General features: G+C 54.3%; 1 protein-coding gene across 2 annotated transcripts; it reads right to left on the bottom strand.

Moving 5' to 3' along the window:
* Positions 1-279: 279 nt before the first annotated feature.
* On the bottom strand, positions 280-16,392 carry LOC311611050 (galectin-9-like). Of its 2 annotated transcripts, XM_084862781.1 has the most exons (11): positions 16,241-16,392; positions 11,575-11,666; positions 8,719-8,920; positions 7,547-7,657; positions 6,468-6,563; positions 4,802-4,837; positions 4,277-4,327; positions 3,952-3,993; positions 2,901-2,989; positions 2,616-2,778; positions 280-1,001 (listed from the first exon to the last, which is right to left on the bottom strand). In XM_084862781.1, exons 1-11 carry the CDS (start codon positions 16,277-16,279, stop codon positions 855-857), a joined length of 1,068 nt encoding a protein of 355 aa, XP_084718907.1. In that variant the 5' UTR covers positions 16,280-16,392; the 3' UTR covers positions 280-854. The 2 variants fall into 2 exon arrangements, with proteins under 2 accessions (XP_084718907.1, XP_084718908.1); XM_084862782.1 differs by lacking the exon at positions 6,468-6,563.
* Between the last annotated feature and the right edge of the window lie 588 nt (positions 16,393-16,980).

Genomic DNA, 16,980 nt, shown 5'->3' with positions numbered 1-16,980 from the left:
CAAAGTGATGCTTTGAAACTCAGCAAAAGCATGTAGCATTCACCAAATGTAAGTGTCTCACAGCCCACCTTTCTGAGAGCTTCCTGTGGGAAGAGCACTAGGCCGGCTGCTTTCTCCTACACCTTGTGGCATTTGGGGGGACCCACTGAGAGCACAAATGAATCAGGTCCCCCACCCTCATCAACGTAAGTCCATGCTCTCTCCTTGGCCAGAAACACCATGATGCTAGACACTAACATGTGTGCAAACACATTGAATAAACCGCAATCACACTGTGCATATGTGCCAACCCCGAGTGTTCTTTCTCTTTATTTGAAAGGCACTGGGAAAGGGGGGCATCCAGCTGGAAAAAGTGTTGTCAGGTGGTGGAGACCAGCAGGTGTCAATCAGGGGAAAGGTTAAAGGTTGGAGAAAGAGGAGGGGCTGAGGAGACCGCCTCCCAGGGGAGTGACCCAGTGGTGGTGGAGCCTGAGGGGGACTGGAATGGAGGGTGGGGATGGGGCCAAGAGGTAGATGAGGGGTAGCCCCGGCCTGGGAGCTTGGGAAGGCCCAGGATGTTCCCTTTCTGCTAAGGAGACTGCACATGGGCTTCAGCCTGCACTGACCCCTCCCCCATCCTCTGATGGTGGGATTTGGACAGCTGGAGCCCCAGTCACAGGAAAGCAGTCCACACCAGCTGCCTTCTCCACTCCAGGATGGCTGCAGGGCAGACAAGGGCCTGGTCTCTCCAGTAAAGCCCCAGATCCAGGAAGGGTTGGGAGGGTGGGGGCTGGGGCAGGGACAGGGAAGGTGCAGGGAAGAGCAGATGCAGACAGCAGCATGCTCCAGCCCGAGGTCCCAGGCCGGAACCCCGCCTATGTCTGCACCAGGGTCAGCTGGACATCGCCTCCCACCTCCAGGTTGTTGATGGCAGACAGGTTCGTCAGGCGGTGGTAGTAGTCAAACAGGTGCTGACCGTCCACAGCCACCTTGAGGCAGTGACCTTCACACATGATCCACACCTGGACAGACGGGCCGCATCATTTGCACTCTGCTTGGAAGGCCCTCAAACCTGAATGCAGGCTGGCCTCCACCAGCTCCTGCTTGCCTTCCTCAAGCGTGAATGAAGCCCGACCCTCACCTGCAGGGCAGTCACCCTGAAGAATTCCCTCTTCATCAACATGTCCTTCTTCCTGTCCTTCCCCATATTCTGTCCCCCTGGCGGAGAGTGCCCTTCCCCAGGCTCTGCAGTCCGCACACCTGCCCACATGGATAGCTGCTCTTCCCCCTCCGGGACTCACCCCCTCTGGCAAGCCTTCCCTGCCTTTGGCAGCCTGACCCTTTTCTAGTCAAGTCAGGCGCCCCCTCAGGTCATGTCTCCCTCTCCCATCTTCCCTCCCCCTCTGGGCCCTAAGACTCTAGGGGCAGGGAGTCTGCCTTGTGCCCCGCTTTTGCCCACCTCCACTTCCGCAGCGGTCACCTGCTCCCGGTGTTGGGTCTCTTTCACCCAAACATTCTCTCCACAAGGCAGCCAGAGCTGCAAACTGCCTCATCCCCGTCACAATGCCTAACACTCCCAGCACACTTCACACAGTGCCATTTCACTCTCACTTCTCTGAGATCAATATTGCTATGAGCCCCATTTCTGAGATAAGGAAACTGAGGCCCAGAGCGCTGGAGTCACTTGCTCTAAAGTCACACAGCTGTCTGTAAACCAAAGTAAATTGCTCTCTGGCTCCAAACCCACCAACGGGCTGTACTGAAACCCAAGCTCCTTCCCATGGCCCTCAAGGCCCTACATCGGTCATTTTCCACCTGGGTGAGGAGCGCTGGCCTATTTAACAATACGATGCCCAGGCTCAGCCTCTCGCTGGCCTGGGCAAAGCCAGGAATTTATTTTTATTTTTTAAGCTCTCCAAGGGGTCTGTAATCAGGGCTGAGCACTCCTGCTCTGTGATCCTGGCCTCCAGCCTCACCACCCTCTTGGTTCATGGACAGGCCAGGCCCAGGACTCTCCCTTCTGCAATAATAGCTGCTGGGAAACTCAGATCTTTGTGGGGTGAACTCCTTCTGTCACTGAGTTCTCCAGTGCACTGTGGCCTCTGAGAGCTGTCCCCATCTAAGGCAGCGGGGTCCCTGTCCAGGCCTCACTGTACCCCTTTATTCTCTGTTGCTTGGGCACAGCACCTGTTGCGATGACCCTCCCCCACAAAACTGTAAACTTCCAGGCAGGACGTGGTCTGGCTGCTTCACTGCTCCCCTCCAACACCTGGGCTCCTTCCTGCCCCAAGTGGGCCTGGATGACAGAGCTGACAAATAGTTGTTGAATGACTGAGTGACTGAGTGAGTGAATAAATGAATGACCTCACTCGTGGGTTCCCTCTGGCACTTATTGGCTGTGTGACCTCAGACAAAGAACCTGAGAGTTTTCCCCTCTGTAAACAGCAAATTCCACCTCCTATTTTACATGGGGCAGCAATAGGAAAACCATAATAACAATAACTTGTTGGGCCCAACCCTCACCCAAGAGGCCTCAGCCCCCATCTTATTCAAGGGGCCCCCAGTCACCCTCCACCCTCACCCCCTCTTCGTTTGCCCCTTCGGAGCCCCCTGGAGCTCCAGGCAGGGCACCTTACCAAGAAGCCCTGGCCTCGGACGAAGGGCATATTCCGGGTCAGGCCACGCTCCTCAGGCCCCCAACAGTTGTTGGTCTGCGTATTGCGGACCACGGTGTTCTCATCGAAACGGGGGTTCATGTGGAAGGCGATGTCATTCCCACAGCGCAGGTTGATGTGGAACCTGGAGTGGGCAGCTCACCTGGATCTCTGCCCACTGGGCGCTGGGCCCCAGCCCCTCCCAGCGCTGGGGGTGGGGGCAGGATCATCTCTGGGTATCTCTCCTCCCGGAGAGCCCAGGCTTACCTCTGGGCAGTGGGCAGGACGATGCCTGTAATGGTGATGCTCTTGGAGGGGTACAGCCCCCCAGGGATGCTGGTGAAGAACGGTATTGGCTGTCGGGAGGAGAGGGGCATGTCAGCCAGCGGCAGCCAAAGAGGCAACCGCTGTTGGGGGAACTCTCTGCCAATGTCCATGAATTTGGACTGTCACCTGAGTTTGACAAGTGTGTGTGAGCGTCATATATTTTCAAGAAAGAATCGTGAGAGCCCTAGCTGGTTTGGCTCAATGGATAGAGAGTCGGCCTGCAGACAGAATCGTCAAAGTTTGATTCTGGTCAAGGGCACATGCCCAGGTTGTGGCTCAATCTCCAGTAGAGGGCCTGCAGGAGGCAGCCTATCAATGATTCTCTCTCATAATTGATGTTTTTATCTCTCCTTCTCCTTTCCTCTGAAATCAATAAAAATATATTTTAAAAAATAAATAAAGTTAACAACAACAACAAAAAATGTCGCAATAGCTTTACTTGGTTAGCAAATAAGGAAACCTTCCCAGTGTTCCTCATATTTATGAGCTTCAACTGCCACGAAATGTCCTAGCCGGTTTTGCTCAGTGGATAGAGCATCTATCTGCCTTAGGTCTGAAGGGTCCCAGGTTTGATTCAGGTCAAGGGTGTGAACCTTGTTCCAGGCTTCTCCCCAGCTTGGGCCTTGGTCAGGGCACATGAAGGAGGCAACCAATCAATGTTTCTCATATTAATATTTCTCTCTGTCTTTCCCTCTCTCTTCCACTCTCTCTAAAAGTCAGTGGAAAAATATCCTCGGGTGAGGATTAAAAATAAGTAAGTAAATAAACTGCCACGAAAAGAACTTGGCTGGACACAAAAGGATACTCGGGCTGAGAAGAGGCCGTATAATGTGCTTGTGACAAAGGGGCACTTTGGAAGGTGAAAGTTCCTTACAACCGTCTTCTAGTTTCCCGGATGTTTGAAGAACCTCAGCTCACCTGTGTGAGCTGCCCCTGCCTCCCCCGCTGCCCTGCACAAACAGAACCGCACACTCCCTGAGAAATCACTTACATAGCTGGGGCTGGAGTACGCCGGCGAGGGCATTACGGGATTCTGTTGAAAAGAGACCAGGAAATTCAGGGTGGGGTCACACCGCACCCAGGCCCCCAAGCACTCTAGAGAGGATGCTCCAGTGTGAGGCTTCCGCCCCTGGATTCTCCCATTCGCCTTCCCTCTCCTGTCAGCCTTGGTGCAACTTCCTGCCACTGTCCCAGCCCCCATCATGGCCACCTGCCCTCAGCCCCTCCACAGGCAGCTCCCCTAACTCCAGGGCTCCCCGCCAACTTATACCAGTGGGAGGGAGCGGGTTGTGTGCTGATGGAGCTTGCAGACTTACAGCGAACTTCTGTCCAGGGGTGCTCTGCACTGTGTGGACCACAGTTTGTGTCTGGAAGAAAGAAATGGGGTTTTTCACCTGCTCTCACAAGCACCAACCCTGCAATCTGCCTCCAGAGGGCACCACTTAACACACACCCTCCCAGCAGCTGCAGGTGGGGAACCCTCTCAGTAGCCCAGACCAGACTCTGAAAACTGCCTGGTGGCCCATCTTCCTTCCCAGGGGAGTTTCTCTAGCATAGTTTCACTTTGCAGGAAGAAGTAAATGCGGGCCATCGTGTCCACAGAATGGCAGGAGCTTGGGCAGTTCAGCTTGTTTCCCAATTCATCAGCCCAGCCAACCACTCCTACCCCCAAAAAAAACCTTCCTTCCCACCCCCACTATGGTCAGCAGGTGTCCCAGAGATCTGGCCTCAGCTGTGCTAGTCGCCCTCTGGCAGAGGCCTAATGCCTGGTCCTGCCTCCTCCTTTTAACCCATAGGAAGAACCAAAGTGAAGAGTTTCAAAAGAGAGAACAAAGACTTACAATGGGAGCCGCAGTGGCCTGCCAATAACTTGGAGGCTGAAGGGGAGAAAAATAAAGCTGGTGGTTAATATTGGTGAGGAGATGGGGAGATGACAGCCGAAACGGTGGTCAGAAATGCCTCCCAGACCCACACTCCCTTCCTTCCTGCCCCCAAGCAAGCCGCCCTGAGCCTGTGGTGTCCAGATGCTCATCCACCGATCCAGGTGGCTGATTAAAAACAGGGAGGGGCAGGTGGAGGAGAGGGGACATCCAGCCAGCTCCTCTAGAGAGCGAGAAGGATGTGTCTGACATAGGACATACAGCTCACCTCAGCTAGCCGTGTCCTATTTCACCAGGAGAGTGAAAACTAGTATTTAGTGAAGCCTACTGTGTGCCAAGCTCTGGCTTCAGTGCTTTGTGAGGGAGGCATCCTTAGCTTTCCTTTTGCTAAGTGAGAGAAGAGGCTCAGAGAGGTTAAGCACCTTGCTACTGTCCCGGTAGCAAGCGATCAAATAGAAAATGGTGCCAGCTGGGTCTGGGTGTATCAGCATTCCCTGTCTGCCCAAGGCCAGGGCCAAAGTCGGGCTGCCCTGCAAAGGCTCCCCGGAGCTCCACCATCCCAAGGCCAGTGTGGCAGGTGGCAGGGACCCACCCTGCAGTGTGATGGGCCACAGGAAGCTGGAGAGGGAGGCACCCTTGCCCCTTCCCCCACTGCTCAGATGGCCAAGGAAGAGCCAGGCCCTGCTCCTCTTCCTGCCCCAGGCCCCTCCCCACCCAGCAGACTGGTCTGCTTTCCCTGACTGGTCTCCCTTCTACTGACTGTGCAAACCCCATCCCTCCTTCATTTTTCCAGTCCCTACTGCACTCCAGGCACTGGGCACAGTGCTGGGGATACACCAAGGGACAAGTCACAACCCCAAACTCATGGGTTTGGGCAAAGATGGGTGGAGTGACAGAGACAAACATGCAAATACATTTACAACAGGACATGGTGCCTGGCGTGCAGAGTTGTGAAATGTCTATTGAGGCAGGGAAGGGCTGGGGCATCCAGCAACTTGTCAGGCAGGGAAGATGCCCTGAGGAGCCACATTGAAGCAGAGCATTGAAGGGCAGTTAGGGGGTTGGCTGGGGTGAGGTGGCAAAGGGTCCTTTTGGCCCCAGGACAGCAGATGCAAAAGCATGGTGGCCGGAAGGAGCCTAGAGTGAGCAGTGGAGGCTGACGGAGGGTCTTCGTGGGTGAGGTGGGAGGCCGGGAGATGGGCTGGGCAGGACTAGGGAGGATTCTGCTCCTCCTGCTGGGGAGTTTCAGTTTATTGAGCCTGGGGCCTTTAGGCTAAGTTTTTCAGGAGGGAGAGGATGAGATCACCTTTGCTATGGGAAGGTCTCTGTGGCAGTTAGTGGGGTGAGGGGGTAAGGGGTGAGGAGTCAGGTGGTCTAGTCCAAGGCAGTGGCTTCAGGAAGGAGAGGCGTTGGTGCCCGGACATATATTAAGGAAGGGAGGGACGAATGGAGGATGCCTCCCAGATCTGAGGCCTGGGTGCCCGGTGGGTGAAGATAGGGAACCCTGGGTGGGCATGGGAGGGGGAGGGAGGCCTGATGGTTCTGCTGCCTCCTCACTGGAATAGCTTCTCCCTCAGACCCTTTGTCCTTCCTGCTCAGCCTCTCAGGGTCTCCACGGTTAACTCACTTTTGGTCTGCGCCCCTTGGGTCTGGGTGCGAAACGGGCAGGCTGGGAGAATTGCATCTGGGAGAAAGCAGGCTGGACAGAGACTGCACGGGTGTTCTGTTAAAACAAAAGGGGCCATGGCGTGAAGAGAAGCTTTAAGAAGCCAGGGGCGAGAGGGAGGAAGCCAAGAAGGTGGGGACAGGGTAGGCAAGAGACTTGGGTAGGGAGGAAATATGAGAGGTGAGGACCAAAGAGAGAGGAGCTCATATTTGCTGCGGGCCTACTGTGTGCTTTTCCCATTTCAGGAGCACACTCAAACACTGATGTGGAAATAACATCTCTAATCCAGGAGCCTGGGGCCCTGTGGGAACGTGGGCCAGGCCTACCCCAATCTTCCCACTTTTCACAAAAAAGTGAGACATTCAGATACCCATGTGGTATCACCTGACCTGGAAAATGTTTGGTAAAATGCACATGAAATTTACCATCTTCACTATTTTGGAGTGCATGGCCGAGGGGCATCCTGTGGTGCAGCCTTCACCAGCACTCAGCTCCACAGCGCACACCGGCTCCTGACCTTGTAGATGTTGGCACCACATTCAAAAGTTGGAAAATGAAGAGAGAGTCCAGTAGACCCTGGGTGGCCCATGGGGACCATTTCATGACCTCTGACATGTATTCCCTCATTGTGCCCACACAGTTCCTCCTGGGGAGGCTGTGACTAGGCCCCTTGCACAGATGAGGAAACTGAGGGAGAGGCAGACTCACTTGTCTGAGATCCCACAGCTGGTGACAATGGTAGAACTGGGATCTGAGCTAGATTCAGTGTGATTCCCAAGCTGGGTTCTTTGGGGAACCACATGGCTTTCTAATGAGGGTGGGAGTACAGGTGACAGACAAGAGGGGAAGAAGTCAGGGAGGCTGAGGCAGGTGATCTGGACAGAGACAGTGACACGGGATGGAGGCAGCGGGAGGTATGTCCTCAGAGCCATCTGGATGAGAGATTAGCTGGAACCTTTGGCTCCACCCAAAGGGCCTAGGCATAGCAGACTGGCTCCTGCACCCAGACCCTGGGACAGATGCCATTTGGACAATCTGACCTGGAAGCTGATGTGTGTCAGGGACACAGCGCCAGTGACAGAGATGTTATCCACACGGTGGAAGGGCACGCGGTGTGAATAGTTGGTAAAGAAGTTTCCGTTCACCATCACCTGTCAACAGGAGCACATATATCAGGGGAGGGTCCCAGACCAGGGCGGGGAGCACACCGGAGCACTAGGACCCCTGCTTCTAGAAATCAAGGCCTGTCCAGTTTTCACCTCCATCCCCTGTAGGTGGGGGCCCAGCCTTCCGAGCTGCCCCAGGTAAGGAACACACATGTGATCCCAAATGCAGCCAAACCCAGTCACCACTTGGCTCTAGTTCTGGCTTCTGAGTTCTTGTATGATTATTGCTCTGGGTGTGTCTTTCTCAGCTCACCATGGATGCCATTTCAATGTGCGCATTTCAATGGGCATAAAGTGCTCCTGAGAGCAGAGGAGAGGGGGCCTCAGGTTGCACACTGAGGGCCTGGGAGCGCCCTTCACACAGAGAAGCACAGACACAGCCATCCTCTCCCCCAGCCCAGCAGCACTGCTCTGCCTGCAAGAGCAATGACTCCACCCTCAGCCCTGAGCCACCCCTGGGCCGGCAGAAGGGCTGCCACAGCATCACCCCAAACAGGGGCTGTCAGGGACCTGGAGCGGACAAGGCTGCAGCAGAGGATGGAAGTCACCTGGACCCGAGGCCAAAGAGCAGGTGGGGGTTATCAGCTCTTATTTCCTGGTAACAGAAGCAACAGGTGCTGTGTAGGTGCAGGTGAAGGTTTGTAACCTCCTCTGATCTCTATAATGGCATTGCTTGGGTCATTATTTTAAGGCTTTTCTTTCCCTCATCAGTTTGGCTCAGTGGATAGATCGTCAGCCTGCAGACTGAAGGGTCCCAGGTTCAATTCCAGTCAAGGGCATGCACCTTGGTTGCAGGCTCAATGTCTGTCCAACCCTAGTCTGGGCGCAAATGGGAGCCAACCAATTGATGTGTCTCTCTCACATCGATGTTTCTCTCTCTGTGTCCCCTTCCCTCCAGTCTCTCTAAAAAATCAATGGAAAAATGTCCTCAAGTGAGGATTAACAACAACAACAAATAATAATAACAATAATAAATAAGAGCTTTATTCCAGGCCTGATAGAGCAGGTGTCAGAGAGCAGGAGGGAGAGAGGAGAACCCTGCTCACCTGGAATCCAGAGCTCTGCACCAGGAAACGGACCTCAAAGGGAATGCCCATCTGGAAGGGCATATACATCGTCCTCTCCTCATTTCCCCAGCGTCCTTTCTCCTTGGTGTTACAGACCACATACCCGCCCTCTTCAAACCGAGGGTTGAAGTGGAAGGCAATGTCATTGTCGCTGAAGCCGGTCTGAAAGTTCACAGCAAACCTAGGTGGATGGATATCAGACAGTGTTCTGGTTTATGGACAAAGGCAGGAGCAGGAGAGCCCCTGGGACCTCTGACTTTCATGTGTGCCTGGGAACTTGCATACAACCTGTGAGGCAGGTTGCACCCATCCCACTTTGCTGCTTTCCTTTTGTTTACCTAATTTGTGCTTAGTGTGTTTTGTCTGATTATTGCATTTTGCCCTTTCTAGTGTGACTTTCGAGAAATAAGCAGGAACTGGGTAAAGAACAATGTAGACTCTAGCCTCAGGAAGCACAGGACTTGGAAACTGATCTCACATTTGTATGAAGATGCAAATCCAGGAATTTGCCCAGAAGCAAGAGCCTCTCATGCCCAGTGGGCACTGGTTAGAGGCCAGCCCATGGCTGCTCAGTTGGGAAGTAAGAGAACAAATGGAGAGAAATGTCACATTTTTGGGGTTTACCTGGAAAGACGGTGTCTAACAGGGGAGGTATGGGATGGATATGGGCTCTCCAGGAAGGAGAACTTCCGGGATGTGTGTTTGTTCCTCAATCAGAGGCTGGTGTGTGTCCCACACATGAGGTGTGGAGTGGTGCCCAAATGTCCATAGGCCTTGACCCTGACCCCAAATGGTACCGTTTGTCATTTGGGTTGACCCCAAACCCCAAACACTACCCTCAAGTCTCCACACTGAGGGAGGGTGACTCCCTTCCTTTGGGGATGATTAGTGAGATGGTGTTTAGGAATTCCCCAAACAAGTAAATTTCCTTCCTGTCTCTCTGCTTGGCAGGAAGCCCTCACCTTCAAAACCTCCTTTGGGTATAGATATGGCTCTAAGACGGGGTGAGGAACATTGGGCCCGCGGGACATATTAGGCCCGTGAAATCATTTGTCTGGCCCTGCCAAGGGATTAGGAATGAGTTACTTCAATGTTTGACCAAATATAGCAGGCTGAACTTTAGGTTGATAATTCTGTATGGCCCTCAGATGATGTTATAAATACCAAATGGCCCTTGGCAGAAAAAAGGTTCCCCGCCCTGTTCTAAGGTGAGGGACAGTCCAAGGAGCCGGGCTCACAATAAACATCTGTTCTGCCCTTTCCCAGACTCATGGCCTGAAACCAGCCCCAATCCGAGGTTCTCCCCGAGGCATCACTGTCTACTCCAGCCTTCCCCTACCTCAGCATGAACATGGCCCACACTTTGCTTCTTGAGGTCACTCTGTTGTCCCCAACTAATGCACAGCACCCAGGGAAGGCCCCCACTTTCATGTCTTCTGCATCCCCCACAGGGCCAGGCACTGTACCAAGCCCGGAGGTGGCCCATTAGACGTTCTATTCAATTCCTACAGAGCCCATTTGGTGTCTCTGTGGAGGAGGCCGAGCTCTGGGGGCCTCCTCAATACCAGCTCCCTCTGGGGGCCCTCAGCCAGTCTGAGGACACGAAAAGGAAAGGAGGCTCCCAGTGACTCTGGAACCAGAAGACTGAGTCCAGATTCCTCTGTACATGAGGCTATCGTTTCTGAAATATCTCTGGGTGTATCTGTCCCTCAATGGTCACCCAGCTCCATTTCTCTGGTCTCAGGGATGAGAGTGCAAAAGGGCCCATGGGAAGAGATGGGGACAGAAGGACAGGAGGCAGGCAGAGGGACAAGGAGAGAGAAGGGATGGAGGGTCAGAGGTGAGGGCTCAGCTTCCCCAATGGCAGGGTTTAGGGCCATCTGGGAGCCTCGCCCTCCTGGCGTCTCCTGGAGGCACTCAGGGCTCAGGGAGATGTCACAGGGTGAGCGTGCCTGTGCCCACCTGGCAGGGAAGGCGATGGTGGACAAAGTCAATAGGAATCTACAAGCCGAGATGAGGGAGGGCCCAGCCTAGAATGTGAAGGGATCCAGAAGGTCCCCAGGCCCTGTGTGAGGTGATGAAGGGACCACTGGGAACAAAAGACACCTGGGATTGAGACAGAGGCTTCCAAGAGAGGGCCGTGTGTGCAGAAAGGCTTCTGTGGGCACCTTTGGCTTCAGCAGGCAGCCACCAGGAGGGAGAGGGGAGGGCCCCACCCAAATCAGCAAGAGCCCCTCACCTCCTCACCACCCGGACCTCAGCTCGGGCAGCCAGGGCTGGGCCAGCATTGGAGGGTGCTCGGCCTCTGAGAAGACGGGAAAGTCTTCCCTGAGCCCCAAAGTCCCCTCTTGGGTGGGAGACAGTGCCGAGGAGATGTTTGAATTTTGCATTGCCTTAGTGTTTTCTAGGAATGAACTTGAAACCGAAAGAAATCGAATTACATTTGATGCCAAGTTTAAATATTTCCACGTCAGCCAAACAAGGGCCACGGAGTAAGTGCAGGCCGTCATGGGGAGTAAAGGAGGCATTGTTTTTGCATCTCTGGGTCTTCGCGTGCAAGTTCAACCCTAGCCCATAAACATCTGTCCCTGGGCTGGCCTGAGACCGTGAGCTCCCGCTCTGCCTGTGTCTCTGGGGAGTCTATGTTAATGGTGTCCAGATGCTATTGGCAGAGGGCAGGGGTGCCATGCAGTGTTGGCAGGGACCGGGCCCTGCTCTTCAGCATCCCCTTAGCCAGGCACAGGCAGCTTGGACAGTGCTGGGGGAGCCAGCCTGAGCTGACAGGGGCCATGGTTTGCTAAGGGAAAGGCTGGGGGAAACAACAGTCCCAGGTACCTGGTTCCACAGGCGCGAAGAGCCGTCCCATTGACACTGATCTGCAGTCCGTCCTGGAGGCCCCCTTGGATGGTCCCAGAGAAGGGGACGATCTGCAGGGAGAAGAAGGCAGTAAGTTAGGGTCCTGCTCCTTCTGTCCAATCCCTCTGGCACTTGCTAGTCGCCGGCCTGGTGTGTAGGGCAATGTCCCAGGGGCCGGTTGCAGCTGTGAATTGGGCATATGGAGTCTCAGGCTCCCCGCCTGTGAGGAATTGGACCTGAATCCGGGGAGTTACATGTTCACTCTGAGACTGATAAGGAGACCACCAGGCTCTGAGACCATGTGACCAGGAGCTGGCCTCCCTTGGAAGGAAGTGACAGCTTTCCAGAGGAGAAAGTAGCATGAACATGACCCTGAAAGGGGGAGGAATCAGGGTAGTGAGAGGGGCTCCTGGCAAAAACCCCAGGGCCTTGGTTGAAAACTCAGAAACCCAGAAGACCAAGGAGGCCAGCAGTTTATCCTAAAGGACCAACCTTCTGCTCCCCTGAGAAGGCCAAGAAGAAGGCAGCCTCCTGCACATCCACCATAGAACAGTGTGACCGTGACCTTTGCCCTCCCAGCCACCTCAGGTGGCACCTGGTCCTGGATGCTCTGCAGCCTCCGGGCAGCCTCCTCTCCTGCTCCTGCTCCCCAGTCCCTCCCCAGGCCCTGGGCAACCTCCAAGGCCCCAGTGAGGTGTCTGCACGCCTCCCAGGCCCCATAGAGCCCACTTTGTCAAACGCCCTTCCCGGGTCACTTGGAAGGAACAATGATTATGGTGAGGCTTGCATCGTTTCAGAGCCAGGCATCGCCCAGGTTTGGAGCCTCATTCTGCTGCTCGTTTCCTGAGTGACCTCAGGAAGCTTATGTGGCCTCTTTTGCCTCAGTTTCCTCATCTGTAACATAGGGATAAATCTTACCTTCTGTGTAAGATCCGTGATTTAGTGAGAAAAGGACAGGGAAGAAACTGGCACATAGTAGGTGTGTCTACCACCCTCTTCCCTCTTGATCTCTGAGCAAAATTTCCAAATTGGTTTCTTCTTGACTTTTAAGCTAACCTCCAGGATGCCTTTGATCTGTTGTGCTCTTAACCTGCATTAACCTAGAAGATTACTTGTAGCTCTTAGTCAATCTTCACATTTCTCTAGTAGTTAACGTCTTCTCTAACTTCTTTTAGCCAATTCCCTAGAAAAATGAAATGCTTATAGGAGCCAGGCAGGTGGTGTGTATGAGGGAGATTGTCAAGTGGGGGACAATAGGGAGTGGCAGAGTCTATGGTGAAATAGGTGCCATCTCTCTCATTTAAAGGGCCAGCATCCTCTCAACTCTAACCTGGATGAATTAAGTAATTTAATTTCCTCACCTCTGCTGGGTCAGAGTTTGAGCTCAGCTCCTGGCCAGGCCCAGAGGCTGAGGCCTCTTTCCTCCTCTTCCTCTCTGGGGGTTCAGAGGGCTGAGCCAGGCCCCCAGGACAGAAAGGTCTCACTCCAGGGGCTGGTAGGAGTGTTTCAGCCAAAGAGGCTGCTGCCCCAAAGGTTCTGAGGTGCTTCTGGGGCGCATTTCCCTGGCTGTTGCTGAGAGGGCAGGATGGGGAGGGGCTAACTCCTGACTCCATTTTGTACTGTGGGGCAGGGCAGAGCTATCCTCCATTTTGTAACTGGACCCTAGCCCTCACCCAACCAATCAGAGGCAGCCAAAGCAGTGACATCATCACCCCTATAAAAGCCCTTGACCTGTTGAAGCCCGTGCTCTTCCACCACGCAGATGTCGGTGTGAGTGGGACAGAGACCATGCTAGCATGGAATTCAGGCTTTCTGCAATTGCATCGGACTCGGTTCCCTGGTGGTCCTTGGGGATCACAAAACCTGGGCGTAACATTCCTAGTTATCCTGGCAACAGCCCTGGCCATTATCAGGGCCACCCCTACAGATGGGGAAACTGAGCACAGAAGGTCTGGTAACTTGCCCAAAGGCACCCAGCGGAACAGAGTGGGCTGTGGATCCCAGCACCCATGCTGTGAAGCCCCACACAGGCTGCTTCTCAGGATGAAGCACAGACATCCTGGCTGCTGGTCCCTGAGGGCTTCCCCAAACAAACAGCCAGTCCTGTCCTGCGTGTGGTGCCAGCTTCCACCCTGGCCTCTGAGGAGGCTGGGCCAGATGCGGCCGGCGGGGCTTGGGCAAGGAATGGGGGTGAGGCCTCCGAGGCAGACCCTCATGGAGGTCAGCTGGTCAACGGAACAGCCAGGCTGTGCGGTCTTCCTGGCACACTTTGGAAGAGAAGGAGTTCACTCCTGACTGCTGGAAATTTCTGGGTCACCTGGGAGAGAGTGACTGGGTGTGTCTGGCACTTGTAGGGACTCCACCCACCGTCCTTTTTGTCTGACACCAAAGCCCTGGTATGGTTCTTTGTTTTGTTTTGAAGTATGGTAGCAACCATACTTAGGTAAAAACTGCTGTTTGAATTTTGACCCTGCTATTCTGGCTTCAGCACTCGCTTACTTGCTTAAACAATAAGGTAGTAGTAACCTCAGCTTCCAGATTGAGATCTGGAGGCTAAGGCAGTTTTCCTGTGCCTGTGGGCCAGGACCACAGGAGATAGATTCCCACTGACTCAGAAGCTTCAGGAATAGAAACTGTAGATAACCTTCAGAGATGAACCGCTCCGCTCGGCTTCAGTACTATCTGCTATCGCAAGATAGGGCCACATTCCCAAGTCCAGCGAGAAGTGGCTGGGAACGACCCTGTGGGCCCTTTCCCAGCCTTTAGAATTTAGAACAAAGGGAAATTCTTGTGGTTTAGACCTTTAAAAGGACTGCCTACACCTGGAACGGTGCTGTTATGAGTGTGGCCACCTGCATGTGGTGCTCTTGCGGCCATCCTGTTTTAATAAATCCTTGCCTGCGTTTTTTAAAATCAATCTTCAGCCTCCGGGGGTCTTATTTTGAACCTAGGGTTCAACCCCACAACAGTTTGTTTTATCCTCACCGAATGATATGGTCTTTAATTTGAGAGAGAGAGAGAGAGAGAGAGAGAGAGAGAGAGAGAGAGAGAGAGAGAGAAGAGAGAAAGAGAGAGAGAGAGAGAGAGAGAGTGAGAGAGAGAGAGATCCGTTGCCTCTGGATTGCACCCAGATAAAGGACCAATCCCACAACCTTTTGGTGATCAGGACAACACTCCAACTAAAAGAGCCACCTGCCAGGGCACCAAGGCCCAGTTTGAACTCTGCTGCCCTTTGGGACTGCCCTCTGATGTGCATAATTACTAGTAGCTTTTGGACCCAAGGATAGAAAAGTACAAACCAGTCACCATGAGAAGAAAGTGTCAGGGCCTAGAAGGAGGTCTGGGATCCCCCATCTGACAGACAATGATCCTAAGGGGACAACTTCTGACCCTGAGCCTCCGCACACACACTTGAAGCAGCAACGGGGCCTGGCCCACTTTCTGCAGCTCCACCTGCAGAGCCTTTTCAAGGTGAGCCCAGGGCCATGCCAGGGCCCCTGCCCAGGGCGGTTGGAGGGGGAGGCCCAGGCAGCTTCCCCCTCAGTGCTGTGCTGCAGCCCACCCGCCTACCCCGTGCCCCACCCAGGAGGGGTCCTGTCATCCACCTCCCGGCCCTCGAGAAACTCTTTGCGGAGGCTGGGAGAGGCTTCCACGGGGCGATCCAGGGCACAGTGACCTCATGGGCCTGGGCTGCCACCTGCCTGCCTTCCCCCATGACTGCCCCCCCTGTGGGCACCTCCCCTTCAGGGTAAACAAGGCACCCTCCTTCTCCACCATCTGGGACATCTGGTAAGTGGCTTCAACGTTTCTGAGTCTCAGGTTCTCACGGATGGCGTGGGGATAACAAAGCTCAGAGGCTTTAAACCCGGCCACCCAGACAGGGCCCACACATGTGGCCAAACGTGACCTTGGGATGAAAGGCTTCCCTTTGCATCCCACACTGCAGGGCAGCCCCCTCCTCCCTCACTCCCCAGAAGGTCCCTCTGCACACATCCTGGACCTGCCCTGTTAACTCACCCCCAGGGAGCAGACACCCCTCACAGGTCTTCCCTGCTGCCCCCAGACTCCGAGCCATGCTGCACACTTCTACAGCCCCACCGCGTGCCAGGCACCATTCACATACCCTAGATATGCTACCTCCATCCTAACCCCAATCCTGGGAGGCGGCTCAAGGATTACCCCTATTTTACAGATGTGGAAACAGAGGCCCAGAGAGCTAACAGCAGCTCGCCTGAGGCCACCTGGCTAGGAAACGGCTGAACCCAGGGAGGCCATCTCCTAAGTCAGAACCCAGGCCTGGCTGCTGGGCTCCCCGAGAAGCCCTGCTGACTTCCCCTTTCATCCCAACAGAGCCCACTCTTCCAGTGCTGCCCAGTGCCCTCCTGCCCTCAGCACCCAGGGCAGGTCAGGCGCCCAGAGGGAGCTCAGCACCATCTGTGCAATGCACCACTGTGGTGATTATCACCCCTGGGGGTGAGACCGGCCTGGGGCAGAGGGTGGGTCCGGATTGCCCCATCGGGCATGTCAGCCCCCCATGCACCCTCTGCCACCCCAGTCTGGTTTCCTAGGAGACCCAGCGCGGCTTCCCTGGCAAGGCAGCCAGTCAGCCCTGCAGCATCGCCTGTGCCCACAGCCTGGAACTCACTGGGTTCACGAAGGGAGCCTGGACGCTGCTGAGGGCCATCTCTCCACCACCTCCGTGGTCACGGCTGCTCCTCACACCAAACAGGCAGTTCTCTGCACTGGGGAGGACTTCATTGTGAAACAGAAACTAAAGCTATTGGGCACTTATTCAATGGGGAGGAGCCAGGAGCAAGAGGAAGTGGGTCTATAGAAAGGGAATGTTGACATGCTGGGGGAAAGGGTGAAGGTGGGACTCTGGAACAGGTAAGTAGATACTCCCACACCAGTGACCTTGATGCTTCCAGCTCCCTCTCCCTTCCTCTCTGAAATTAATGAAAAACATATCTGAAAACCACCCAGATACTCATTTTATGGCATTACAAAAATAAGTTTAAATAAGCATTCAGATAAACCGTGAGTACGTTTACTTTTCAGGCTGTTCCTCTGTCACTTAAAGGTTCTGGGTACAAGGGTCTTTGCCACGAAGTTGCAGGTCACTTCACTTACGAGGAATTAATCACGTAAAATACATACTTTTATGCAGAAAGTGTTACTGTACTGTCCCGTCCCTATCGAACAGATTCATTTCTTAAACCAGGCGGCACAGAATCCAAGGAATTTCCGCAGGCACGCCACTGCCAGGGAACTTGTTGCTCAGCAGGTATATTCGGAGGTTTGCATTCACCGTCAGCTCATCAAACAGTGTCCTTACCGCCAGGCCTTCACACGGCATCTCAAGTAAATCCCGCTCTCGGAGCTGCA

The sequence above is a fragment of the Pipistrellus hanaki genome (assembly GCF_964339955.1).
Source record: "Pipistrellus hanaki genome assembly, chromosome: 16".
Taxonomy (NCBI): Eukaryota; Metazoa; Chordata; class Mammalia; order Chiroptera; family Vespertilionidae; genus Pipistrellus; species Pipistrellus hanaki.
This window is presented reverse-complemented; position numbering and strand designations above follow the sequence as displayed.